This window comes from Lepisma saccharinum, chromosome 28 (genome assembly GCF_977018435.1).
Source record: "Lepisma saccharinum chromosome 28, izLepSacc3.1, whole genome shotgun sequence".
Classification (NCBI taxonomy): Eukaryota; Metazoa; Arthropoda; class Insecta; order Zygentoma; family Lepismatidae; genus Lepisma; species Lepisma saccharinum.
This window is the reverse complement of record NC_139256.1, coordinates 13,856,924-13,870,544: the sequence shown is the minus strand read 5'-3', so window position 1 is coordinate 13,870,544 and position 13,621 is coordinate 13,856,924. Positions and strand designations below refer to the sequence as shown.

Sequence of the window (13,621 nt, the reverse complement as noted above, 5' to 3'; positions counted from 1 at the left end):
GGTCAATTTCAATTCCTTTATTTTCAAATAATTTCCGAGAACCCCAGTTACAACATGACGTGCAGATGATACAGCACTGCTTTGGACAACCAGTGCGTATACATGGTTTCGTCTGCATTTTCCGTGTTATTTTTGCCTATCATAATTAAATCCTTCGTTCTCAGTACACCTTCACGTTTGTTAGAGTACCTGGAATTCACATCGCATTCGCAATATTTAAAAATAATGCGTAATTTAAACGTTTTCTACCATACCAGTCATGACAACACGCTGCTATTTTGTACTACTGCTGAATGTAAACAAAGATTTGTCCTACTTAGAGCGGCCATATTGGAAGCGACACTAGCGCTCAGGTGGTAATTTTAATCGCGAATAGGACAAAATTATTTTCTAGTCATTCGATTGTTAACAAATTCTTGGAGTTTTTTTGTTTCTTTGTTACGAAATAATTGTCTAGTCAATGGTTATTTATGATAGTCCATAAAAACAATCAAATCTATTAAATTAATTGAAATAATCAAAATATGAAACTCAGCCATGGAGCCGCGCTAGTCTAGTCTGACAACCTCGCGGAAGATCCCCGGAATTGGTTGGAATTTATCCAGCCTTGTCCCCGCACCCAGCATCATATCAATGGGTACCTGAGAGCAACCCTAGGGGGATAAATGCTGCCGGAGCATGGTGCTGATCACATCACCTGCAAAATGGCCGAGATTGAGAATGTGTGGAGCCCCACCACACCACTACACGTGCTTTCATGACACGGTGCTATATGCATGGGGGAATTTACATTACCTTTACCTATGGGAACTCACCCAGGATGATGATGAGGCAGGAGAATACATGTTGCTAAATTCCACTCCACTGAGTGTATGTTTTTGTACGTTTATAGACATTCCAACACATTTATCACTTCTAAGTGATTAACAAAACACTTCAACATTATTGAACTTTGCGGCCGCTTAGATTTATGAGAAAACGCCAATACCGCTCTCAAAATCTACTATGCACGGGCACTATAATTCACACCTGGTTGTCTCGTTGTTCTTATCAACAAAACATTTCACAATAGTTAAGCTTATTGTAGTTCCAATTCAGAAATTCAAATGTACCGCGCAAACAATCGGAAGGTGGACTGGTGATCGTGTATTCTTGTAGGCCTAGCATTTGTCTACATTAGCAGCTTACAACGAACCAATAACTTTATTTAGTAAAAGCTCATTGCTCACAGAAAAGAAATGCATGTTCTTTGAACATTGTTGCAGCTGATGTACAAAACAACTTTTTTCTTTTAAATCATAGTTGCCCTCATATTTAATTTTCAAGAATGTGTGTTTATTTTCAAGGCATTCACTATTAAAGATGCGTGTGTTTGAAATGTTGTGCTTTTCTCCATGCTGCATGGGAATAATAATTCAAATTATTATTATTATTAGTATTGTTAATATTATTATTATTCTTATTACTATTTTTATTTTTATTACTGTTGCAGATCTTTGACTGTGATAAATTAGCAATTTTTAATTTTTTTCTACAGCATTTTCCATAATATTTCAAAAGCTCAAGGGGGGGGTTTAAACCCGGTAACCCCCCCCTTGCGTACGCCACTGCTCGATCTAATAGGGTGTCGTGATAATTTCGAGTTAATTAATCTCAATTAGGAGTGACAAAAACAAATCAACAACATCATTTCCAGCTTCAGCTGCAAATTAATCACGTTCGTGCATATGGAAAGCATTGCCAAGTGTTTTGCTTAATAAATATCAGAACAGCCAATCAATTTCTTGACTCAAACTTTGGAAGAATCAGAATTGAGTTTGTGTTTCCCAAAAATATATGGCAATCGTCCAAGGCATAGAGACGTGTAATTGCGTCATAGGAACTGATTGGGTTGTTTGATCTGTTCGAGAAATCTGCGTCCACACATTAACATCGATAGTCCACATCTATACCCGTAGACAAAGTAAACAACATGGCAACCAGCGTAGCATTAAGAATGGCAGTTGAAGAAGTGAAATAGTTTCACTTGTTAATGAAATGTTAGATTAGAAGCAAGGTTGCCAGACGGTCGAGATGAAAATAAGGCACACAATGGCATTCACTAAGTTGAAAATAAGGGACAAAGCTGCATAAACGCAGTTCTTTCTCGTGAAAAAACTTCTAATTGATGCTGTATAAAAAAGATAGCTACTTATACCTTTAACAATGCTTTATTATACGGGATGCCTGGCAACTCTGGTTACAAATATCGTGCACTCTTCTTTAGAGTTACAAACACTTTTTTTCTGTTAAGTGTAGAGCACAATCTATGAAATTTTCAATAAAAATATTAGTTATACAATTATTAGTAATATATTCAATTCCAATAATATTGGTAACATTATATATATACTGCTGGACAAAAATAAACGGACACCTTAATATTTGACATCTGAATTGCAATGTATTACAGAATGTTTGGCAGATCATGTAGTATTACCATATGCACTATTCATAGGTCCGGACTTTGTTTATGCATTCGTACTTAATTCCGTTCCTGCAACATTTAGTTAGCCTTCGAATCAGAATTTATGCGTTATCACAAAAAATGCAAGCGTCCGGTTTATTTTGTCCAGCAGTATATTTATTAATCCTATCTGAGAAGGTATTATATTATTTTTGTACTTTTGGATTTATATTTTTATTATTTTATTAACCGTATTAATATAAATTTAATCCAAACTCAAACATAATAATTACAATCAATTTAATGATGATTTTGCGGTGCTAAAAGAAATCAATTCAATAATAAAAATGATAACTCTCAAGCTACTGTGTTTGAGGTTAAATAAATATGTGATTGATGTTTTCGGTGAAATACACATCGTACCAGGGCCGTAGATAGAGAGAGGTCCGTCCGTCACACTTTGCGACATAGAGTAATGCATGTTGCATAAATTTTCTTGTGCGTTATTTATCTTCCACCGTTGCCATACCTGACGCCGAAGAGTCGCTTAATGGAATTAGGTTCCGCGGGATTCTTTCGTCAGCATCCTCATCATCCCCCCTTTACTTCTCGTCAAACTCTATTGTTCCCGAAATCACTCAACTTCGTAGCTGTTTGCTTTGATAGCAAGACGACGCTCCGGCGCACTTCTCCGGTTTCATGCTACACGAAGCACATTTGTTTATTGTCAGTGACATCAGGTCTGGCTTCCAGTTAATTGGTTAAAAGCCTTTCTTGTCTCCGGGGGTCGTGACGTCAGCCCCCTCTTCCCCCCCCCGTTGCAGAGGGGGAAGAACCCTAAGATGACCGCTCACCCCTCCCTGTCCCCCCGCACGTACACATGTGCAGACCAGAGTTGCATCACGGCGTGCATTTACTATGGTGCATTGACTTTAGCCACGCCCATCCTCCGTATCCTGCGAATCGCAGCGCAGACTGGATCGTTTCCATGGTAACAGGACACAGTGTAACCACGCTCTGGCTTGAAGGAGAAGGGGGTTGCCAGCGTTCGGACATTTTAAGCATGCAATAACGTATTGTTATAAACAATTAATGTCACGGTGTGGAGGGGAGAAATTGTCAACCGTCAAATGTTTTTTCGTTTACTTTCTGTAGAGATAGGTTGATCAGTACTGGACCTACAGTTTACACTTTAAAAGAAGGATTGATTGATTTAGTTAGTTAGTTAAATTTACTTAGCTTTTCTGCCACTTTTTGCTAATCGCAAATATGAAGATGAATCGTATTGAGATGATGAAGAGACAATCACGAACCTATTGGGATGACCAGTAGCAGTGATTGGGTGTCAAAACTGGGAGAAGGACAGTTTACTTTCTCTTTGTGCACAAGGCTTAGCCTTAAGATTCCATAGTACGGTGGCAAAAAGTGTGTGTGTGGGGGGGAGACTGCCCTCCAATCGCCGCCACTGGGGACATCACAACATGAGCCCCACAGAGAGAGAAAGAATTGTTGTTCTTCTTCCTTCTCTCTTTCTTTCTTTCTTTCGAGAGAGAGAAAGAGAGAGAGGAGGGAGAAAGAGATACGAAAGAAAGAAAGAGAGAAGGTAATAATCCTCCTCTTTCTCTCTCTCTTTCCTCTCCCTCTCTTTCCTCTCCCTCTCTCTCTTTCCTCTCCCCCCTCTCTCTCTCTGTTCCTTTCCTTTCTCTCTCTTTCTTTTGGAAGAAAAGAAGAAGAAGAAGGGGTTATGGCTGTATCCTCTGGCGCCGCTCATTCCCTGGCATTCCTTCTCTTTTCCCCCTCTTTTTCTTTCTCCCGAGAGAGAGAGAACTTTCTCTATCTCTCTCTTTTCTTCCTCTCTCTTTCGTCTCTCTCTCTCTCTCTCTCTCCTCCAAAAGAAAGGAAGAAGGAAAGAAAGAGAGAAGAAGAGAAAGAAGATTCCTTCCTTCTTTCTTCTCCCTCTCTCTCTCTCTCTCTCTCTCTCTCTTTCTGTTGTTTTAAGTCAACTTTATGCACATAGGGACTGCACCTACAGTTTAAGGCGGGATCCGAACCACCATGTGCCTTCACCGGATATCGAACCCGGGACTCCTTGGTTACAAGGCAACGAGATTACTACTACGGAATCAGGGAACCTCGCCGCATATTTGTAAATGTTACATTTGCTACAAGAGAATACTCTAAACATTACGTCGTTTATACAGAGCATTCCCTGACATTCGCTACGAGACTCGGCGGCAAGCGGCCCGGCATCAGCGCTTGTCTTTCCCGGTGAACGGGTTCGCGACAGTCGAACGCTACAGTCTGTTTTTTTCGCTCTCCCTGCCTTCGCTCTCTTTCCCCTTCTGTTGACGTTGCAGATTGACGCCAGTATAATCCTCCCTCGGAAGTTGTGATGTGTCGTGTCCGTGTGTTGAAGATTGTGGCTTAATATGGCACCACAAAAGTTTACATTACAACAAAGGATGTATCTTGTCTAGTGTTACTTCGGAAAGAGGAATTGTGGAGAAGTGCGACGACGTTTTGCAACGAAATTTCCTGGTGTTCCCGTTCCACATAGGACCACTATATTAAACCTCTTATAAAAGTTGAGAGTAACAGGGTCAGTTCTGAATAAAAGTGAAAAGAAAAATGGGGAAATAAAGTATACAAAGACAATCCGCACACCATCCGTGAGTTAAAAGAGAATATTGTACGAGAAATCTGGAGAATTACAGTAGACGAAAAATATAAAATGCCAATTTCCTTCGGAGATGCCAGGAATGTGTTGCAGCAGAGGAACATCATTTTCAACACCTGTAGTCAAGGTTAGTACACAATATGAAAACTGTAATTTTAATAGCCGACTGTCGCTGACACTTTCACCGGGAAAGACAAGCGCTGATGCCGGGCCTCTTTTGCCGAGTGTCGTAGCGAATGTCAGGGAATGCTCTGTATATCCTGTTTCAAAATAAGTTATAGTAACAAGTATTGAAAAATACCTGGAAAACTCAGGAAATTTATTTTGGTAACTTGAGTTGGAGAGAATTAATAATAATAATAATAAAAAACATCCTGGAAATGATGGAAATGCGATAAGAACAGTGACAATGTGACACGGTATGAACATTCCTGGCAACTTCGACTAGAGCTAGTCAGGTAGATGAAGCTTAGTGAGACAGAAGGGAAGAACTCTTCCCAAGCGCCAGCAAAGTTGCAAGGCTCTAAACCCACGAGGGAGAGTAAATATGACACTTAAGAATGCAACTGTAGCTCTAAAGTTTTGCCTCAAGAAAAACACAAGTTTACACGCATGCGCGGGTCGGGTGTTGTGTGTGCAAGAGAGATAAGCCTAATCGCCGGCTTAAGGACTTTGAGAGAGCACTTGACATTGTGACGCTAGGAGACAGTTGTAATCAGCTTCCAGGCTTTCTTCCGCTAGGATGTCGTCGCCGTCATAACTGGCAAAGGACTCGCGGAGCAACACGCTGATAGCTGCTGCTTCTGTCTCGTATCTGGCTTAAGACACTTCATTCCATAGACGTTAACTTCAGACTCAATGATGCAGACATCCACAGTGCTTCCTAGACAATGCGCCATGTAAAACTCTAGAAACTTTTGCAAGTCGAAGCCCTTTTTTGACTTACCCGTGGGAGCTATCAGATCCACCACCTCCATTTTTCCTATTTTTCAACTGTGAAAATTTTATTGGAAATATGTTACATTGTTCCTAGCCTGTTCCCAATATTTCTCTATTATTTTTTTCATAAAATCATAAATGTAATGTATGGAGGCAAAATGCACTTGGTGGGCGAATCATGCGCCATCTTTGAATGTGTGTCATTCGATTGATTGATTTGGTGTTTTTAACTCCACTTTATGCACAGTAAGGCTAATTGGGACTGGGCCTACAGTTTAAAGTGGGATCCGAACCACTGTCACGATCTGGTTATACAAACTCATAATTCCACTCTCCTTGAAAAAGGTCCTAAATTCGTAGGTATCCACCTGTATAATAAATGTCCTGATCACATGAAAACAATGGAATCAAGTACCCAATTTAAGAGGGAATTAACAAAATTCTTATTACGACATTGTTTTTATTCAATAAATGAATTTCTAAATTTGTAAATATTAAATTACATAAATTGTCAACAAAGAGAGTTCGATTGTACAGAAAATGGAATTATACTATTTATATTATCATGTACGAAGTATTCACTATGCTATTATTGTGCCTAAATGATCATTAATCGGTTCTGTATAGCCTATATATTACATTCCATGTTGTATAAGTTACATATTTACTTTGACATTTTATTTTTACACTAAAAAATTTTCTTCGCTTATTTTTGTGCTCGCCTTAAATATTGTATGTAATTTCACTCCCATATTCTTCCTTTATTTGGATTTCCTTCATGTAGAAGTTCTTCAAATCATTGCTGTAATTCTTGTCTAAAATTGTATTAATATTTTATTACTGTATGTATTGTTATATGACGATTTCCATACCTATGGACATGGGTAAACGGAAATAAAGAATATGAATATGTGCCTGCAGGGTTGGAAAAATGTGTGTTTTTTATAAAATGAACAAAACAAACAGTTTTTTGTTTTAAATGTTTTAACCGGTGTTTTAAACAGGAACCGAAAGAAATATGTTTTAAACAAATAAAACGTTTAAAACATAATGCCAAGAAGACTTATTTTCTAAGAATAATGATTAAAAAAAATGTCTTAATCATCCAAAACTGTATTCCTATTATAATGTAAACGCTTGACTAACTTCCTAAAATGCATATTTATGTTAGTCTTAAAATCTCGCATGTTATTTGTTCGAGAACTCTTTTAACTAATTCACAGTTGCCAGGCCCCACTCAGACCACGTGGTAGCTACTGTGTTTTATATTATATATATTTTATCTATATATATTTTATCGTGAATGCAACTAAATATTGACATTAACAACTATGTGCAGTATAATAAGTGAGGAACAAAACTGTTTCATCCACATAGTATTCAATTTTAAAAATGTTTTGAACACTTGTAAAAAAAACATAGCCAGGTGTTTTAAACGTGGCCCACGGGTATTCATCACGATATGTTTCTTTGTTAATCGATGTACACTGAACAGATTTCTATGCACAATAAACAAAATGACACGGATTGAATGAGAAGGCAAAGTTACAAAACTTGCAAATAACCACAAACAATCAAACATCAAGTGTCAAAATGTGTTTTAAACAAGTCTGAAAAAATATATGTTGAAAACACTTTGTTTTAAACATTTGTGGAAAAAGCAAAGCCGTGTGTTTTAAACGTTTTAAACAGGTTGTTTAAAACACTTTTGTTTTAAACATGCAAACCCTGGTAGTGGCAATTATTATGGTTTTTGTGAGTTTTAGTAATTATTGTAATTAATAATTGCACATACATAATTGAAGGACTCGGGTGTAAAACATGGTAAGTGACATTTTGGTTATTTCTGAGTTCATTAAGAAAAAAAGATTGTTAGAAGCTATACTGCAGATATATTTTTTGGTGTTGTGTTTTCCAATTTCAGAAGGCTTCACCGAGTCCAATGCAAATTGTATGACATGGCAATTTCACTCGAAAATACAAGGATGGCACATTTTACTTTGTAACTCAAAAGTTACCAAAATGTCACTTCAATTAACAAAGGAAGCAGTGATTCAATGAGAAAACGGTTTCTTGAATTTGAGTGATAAATAAATGTGTGGGGCATTAACCCCCAACCCCCCTAAGATAAGTAGATTTCTCGTACAGCACGGGTAAGCTGGGTTAAAATTTGGGTAGATATGAAACTAAAATCGTATTCAGAAGGTCGCAAGTGCAAGTCTCGCAGCAGGTCATTTTGACCTGGCAAATTTATTGGTGTATTTTTCGTAGTCACCTCCGGTGAATGTTGGGATGGAACCTATGACGCTTCCTCCACTTTCTTGTTCGTGAATGACCGTTTTACATTCTGGGTTAACCCAGCATGAAAGCACATCTCAGTCATACTGGAGATGGTGTGATCTGCACCAAGCTCCTCTATCTTACGGTACAGGGTGAGAGTAATTTGGGGGGATCACCCAAGACCATCTTGAGGTTCAGGCCACAGCGCTTAGTCAAGACGTCATCATCTGGAGGCGATCGTCTTAACGCTGTAAACTCCTTGACGTAATTTTACCGTAGATAATTAAGGTATATTTATTTCTCTTATGAAGTTAAATTTTGACATTTACCCTCCCGACGAATATAGTTAGAAGGAATATGTATAATATTGAATATTTACACCAAAATTTTCATTGACGAAGTCACTATGGCCACCACAAAAATTCCTACCATAGCACAAAGAAAGAGTTGAAAACCGTTTGAAACTTCCTGTCGGAAATATTTAAACATTGTATATCTTTGAAAAATATTATCGGGAATATTGGTCAGCTACAGTAAAACTCGTAACCGCGTTTGTATGAACTTTTGTATGTAAAATCAATTGATTAAATAAAAAACAAGTTAGGTTGACCGTAAACTTTCCAAGTTATCTAATCAATTAAATTGTCTTTAAGTTTACCCAAAATTAATCAACCAGATAATGCAGATATTCTGTGTAGCTATACAATCTCAATACAAAACCTTAATTTCTATATTCTTGCAGCAAAAGCGAAAGAAATTGGTACAAGGGCAATGTTACATTTCTGCGTATAAAGACTAAACGTAAATAATTTGTCACATTGTAATTTCGATCCTATTGACTTTATTGAACGAAAGATAATAAACAAATTGAATCTTTTCATTGTCGTTAGTAAGATTTGTGACAATAACTTAAGTGTTTCATTGAGAAAAAAAGCAGATTAATATTTCCATTTTAACGTTCACTTGGGAAATAAAAATTTGGAATATTTCCTTACACTGTTTTTTACATTCCGTTAGAAAAATCGTGAAGAATGTTAATAAATTATGAAACAATAAACATTATCACTGATTTAGTAATCAAAGTTACGAACATTGAAGCTTCACAAAGACAAAAAATAAAAAGCAGTTCATATGAAACAGTTTTAAAAATGTAATACATTTGTAGTTCATATTAACATAGCTAGGTAACAAAATGCTTTCTGTGTGAAAACATTTGTATTTGAAACATAAGTAACATATATATTCTTGGATAGTTTTACACACGAATATTTCATCGACGTTCTTGTTACACATCGCACCTTTGTATTTAAATGTACAACATATCTTCCATTAGCCTCTGATTAGCATAAAGAAGCATAAAGCGGGATAAAATAAGAATAAATGTACACATGTATCAACTTTGCCCCGTTGTATAGCTTTCTTTCATTAAGCACATTTTGAAACTGAAAATTTGTGTAAATAATATGAATAATTTATCGAATGCTTGCATAACATTTACACTAACAAATTGCTTTGGTAGACGTAATATTAACCAACGTTTGTAATTCAGGGTAAATTATTTGATAATTCTAAAAAAAATGTTGACATGTTGTCCACATTTACGAGTATATTTGATGCCTATTTCGGACACATGAAATGTTTACATCATGAACTATTACTATTATTTATTTTTTAGTATAATACATTTGTTACTTGTATATTTTCGTAGTGACTGAATCACATGGAATTGCCCTAAAAATTTCTCATTTTTACCAACATCTTGAAGAAATGTGAATGTTACTCTTACTTTTTTCATTGTAATTGCCTCTGCAATTGAGTACACAAGACTTATACACCATACCTCTTCCACATTTAAGCATATTTACACGTCATGTAAACTCGATTACAGTTCTTAAATTTGCATTACAATTCCATATTCACTAAAAAGGTCCAACATTGATTCCGAAGAAGCAAATCAAACATGGCAGCTATCTCGCCTCCAGTTGATGACGTTTAGTCACGTGACCGGAGCAAGCCATCAGGCTTTCAGATTGAGAAGGTAATGGATCACCCCTCCAAACTGTTCAGACAATTTCTTTTTAGACAATATGTCTAATTTTAGTGACTAAAGTGTTCTCCCCGACATTTGACTGTCTCGACAAACAATTATAACTGTCATGTGCATATTCGTTTATTAGTCTTTTAAAATTCTAATGTGAGACTTCATTAATATGTGTAGTTTGCGTATACAATGTATTTTTAACGTTAAAGTTTGTGAAAAAAATTTTAAGGTCACTTTATGCATAGTTAGGCTAATTGAGACTGGACCTACAGTTTAACGTGGAACTCTGTGCCTCTACCGGGTATCGAAGTTGGGACTACTTGATTACAAGGCGACACTACGCTACCAGGAAGGCCTACGTTTTTTATAGTATACTTTTTAGTTTCGATTAATTCTATCATATATTTTCATTGCATTATTTTCTAATAAATATTTTCATTGCGTCATTAATATGTTTTGTTAACGTACACATATTTTGATAATATAAAGAGTGTCTCAGAAATATTTTCGTTTTTGAATCCGCCCTCTGGGGCAATTCGCACATTACGAAGAAATGAGATAGATCGCAAACGCTTGGCAACATTGTTAATATTTAGTTGCCACGGAGCGCTTTACGGGACAGCAACGTGCTTTTTATGTTCTTGCGTTTTATGAAAATAATTATTCTTGTGTTGTTGCGCGTCGTTTGTAACTACATCATTATAACCTGGCAGGAATGAGAGACGTCCCAAACGTCTTAAATATTGCGTGAGAAAGTTTGAAAACACTGGAAGCACTATGATGAGTAAACCGCCAGGACGTCCAAGGTCATGAAGATAGAACAGAAACGTTGACCGTGTGCGCCAGTCTGTTAGTGAGGAGAGTGATCGAAAACTTTAGTCCAAGAATAATTGAATGTGAAAACATGAACGGTCACCATTTGTCCAATACTCTTTTCCACAAATAAAAAATTAATGTTTAAGCTTTCTTTTGGTAATAAATTTATCTTTATACAAAAAAAAATGAAGTATTTATTTTAATACTCCCTCTGTCCCATAATTATAGTCCGGTATGCCAAAATGGTAGTACAGAAATGACAAACGAAGAGGCAGATGGAAAGCACAATTTGTACTGATCCTTGAGTAGTAAAGTTGTATGACTCATTCCCTTGTTTCATGTTGTTCTTCTCTATACACCAATGTCACAGTTTGAATATGAGGCAATTATTATGAGACAGAGGGAGTAGTTTTAAAAACGAAAATATTTCTGTGCCACCCTCTCACTTTTAGTCTTGATTTATTATATTCTGTTGTTTTTCACTGTAGTATTTGCCATTGAATATTGCTATTGCACTATTATAACTATCCGTTTCACATTTTAACGATAAGGTTTTGTCGTAAGATGAGCCTGTGAGTCCAAACACGCCTGCTAGAATTTAAGACTTTTCTATTCCATTCTATTTATTAGTGGCGATGTGATTCTCAACAATAGATTATTGTTGTTTTACGTCACATATTTATACAATTACGGCAATGTAATAATCAACATCCATCATTTCCGATATCTGAACCTACTATTCTTATTTTGACAGTGCGTTGTACTAATGTGTATATACCATTTAGGCTAACCAGGTTCATGTTTGTACTAATTGTTCATATACTGAGATTTATCCACAATTTGCAATCCATGTAAAGATGGATGCACAATTTAGGTAAAGGCAATTAGAGCAAAGATCAACGCAATTTATAGCTTCTGGGGCATTGTTAGTGGGTGGTGGAGTATGTGGATAAATTAATCTTCATAAAATCTGCAGGTTTCAATATGTTTTCGGTTCGACTGGATTAAAATATTACCCTCCAGATGTCATTCCTGCATCCACCACTTCCGGTAAATAATGCTTTGACTCGGCATCTTAAAAAAAAAGGCAATGCAATTTTCAAATGTGCCTATACCCTGTCTCTACAGAGAATACGCAACTGGTGTTTGACTTTATGCATTATGATTTTTTCTTTAAGTGATGGTGAGGAGTGTCATCCTTAGATGTCCAAGATAGAGAATGCTGGATACATGGGAAGATGAAAGAACAATGTACTGCCGACCAAATACTGTGCTGTTCAAAGGATACGTCACTTTTGTATGAGAGTATTATGCAAATAAATATTTTATACCTACGCTTCATTGTCTTTCTTCGACTTTTACCACATAATTCCTTTCTTTTTTGTTTGCAGTTAGGTTTCCATGTCTAAAATAAAAATGTAGCTTCGGTCGTACCAGGAAGACAAGGACCCCGACAAGCTTAAGCATTAAACATACAAAAAATACTTCGCGCACCATAATACAAGGCAGTCAAATGAAATTAATTCATTCCTTTGTTTGAAACCTAACAGCTTTTATGCGTTTTTGTCCATAACAATACACATATAAAATGTACACAATTGTTTTACATTAAAATTATCAGTCTTTCCCCCCATTTTACAGATATTAGATTTTTTTAAAAAAAAGAACACTTTGCCTTTTACAATTGTATGTTACACTTGCTTAAAAATGATAAACTGTAACCAACAGTCACATGAAAACCTAATTTGTTTTTATTTCTAATGTAGTAGGTTTCTGTAGATAGGTTTGCACAAGTTTCTTGCATTGTAGCACAGACCTATTGTTGAGCTATATATATTTTCAAGCTTGAGTTAGTGCCTGTATACAGTAAGAATAATAGGTCCACGTGCAGTGACTTATGATAACACTAACTTATTGTTTGGGAAGGGGGGTTCGAAGTGGAGACGAGATTCCTTACTTTTTTTAAGTATTGTGTTCATTATTTTAATGCTAGTTACTACATTTAAATTTTTTTGAGGACACGTATGCTTATCAGGCAGCCCTGTGTGCACGCCTAAGGTTGCCATCTTCATTGCTCATTTAGATTGGAGTGCCTTCAGACATGGCATTGTGTACAGTGTTTTACTCAGGACACAGCATTCGTTGCAATAAAACAGGTCGATCCTAGGGATTAGCAAAGCGGCTGCAAGTTTTTCCTTTTGTTTACAAAAGTAGTTCCTTGCAAAAGCATTAGGTTGCGGTTTCTTCGGTATTTATTACGGTACACAGCTCGAAGGGGAAAGCTAAGTAACATCCAAGTTCCAGTCTCCGTTACCTTAGGGTATTATGGGAAAATCTAATTTCCGTCTAACTCGCATCATGGCATTACCGTGTCGTCTCCGGTTAGTGCTTCAACCTGAAGTTGGGCAACTGGTCTCTTTTT

The 13,621-nt window shown here is 36.5% G+C and overlaps 1 protein-coding gene across 1 annotated transcript in view; it reads left to right on the top strand.

Annotated features, from left to right (window-relative positions):
- LOC145980996 (uncharacterized) overlaps positions 1-12,490 on the top strand; it is a 91,750-nt gene extending 79,260 nt beyond the window's left edge. The window contains exon 17 of the mRNA XM_083114091.1: positions 12,378-12,490. Coding sequence (XP_082970217.1) covers positions 12,378-12,402 — 25 coding nt within the window. The 3' untranslated portion in view covers positions 12,403-12,490. The remainder of the gene's footprint in view (positions 1-12,377) is intronic.
- Positions 12,491-13,621: the final 1,131 nt, after the last annotated feature.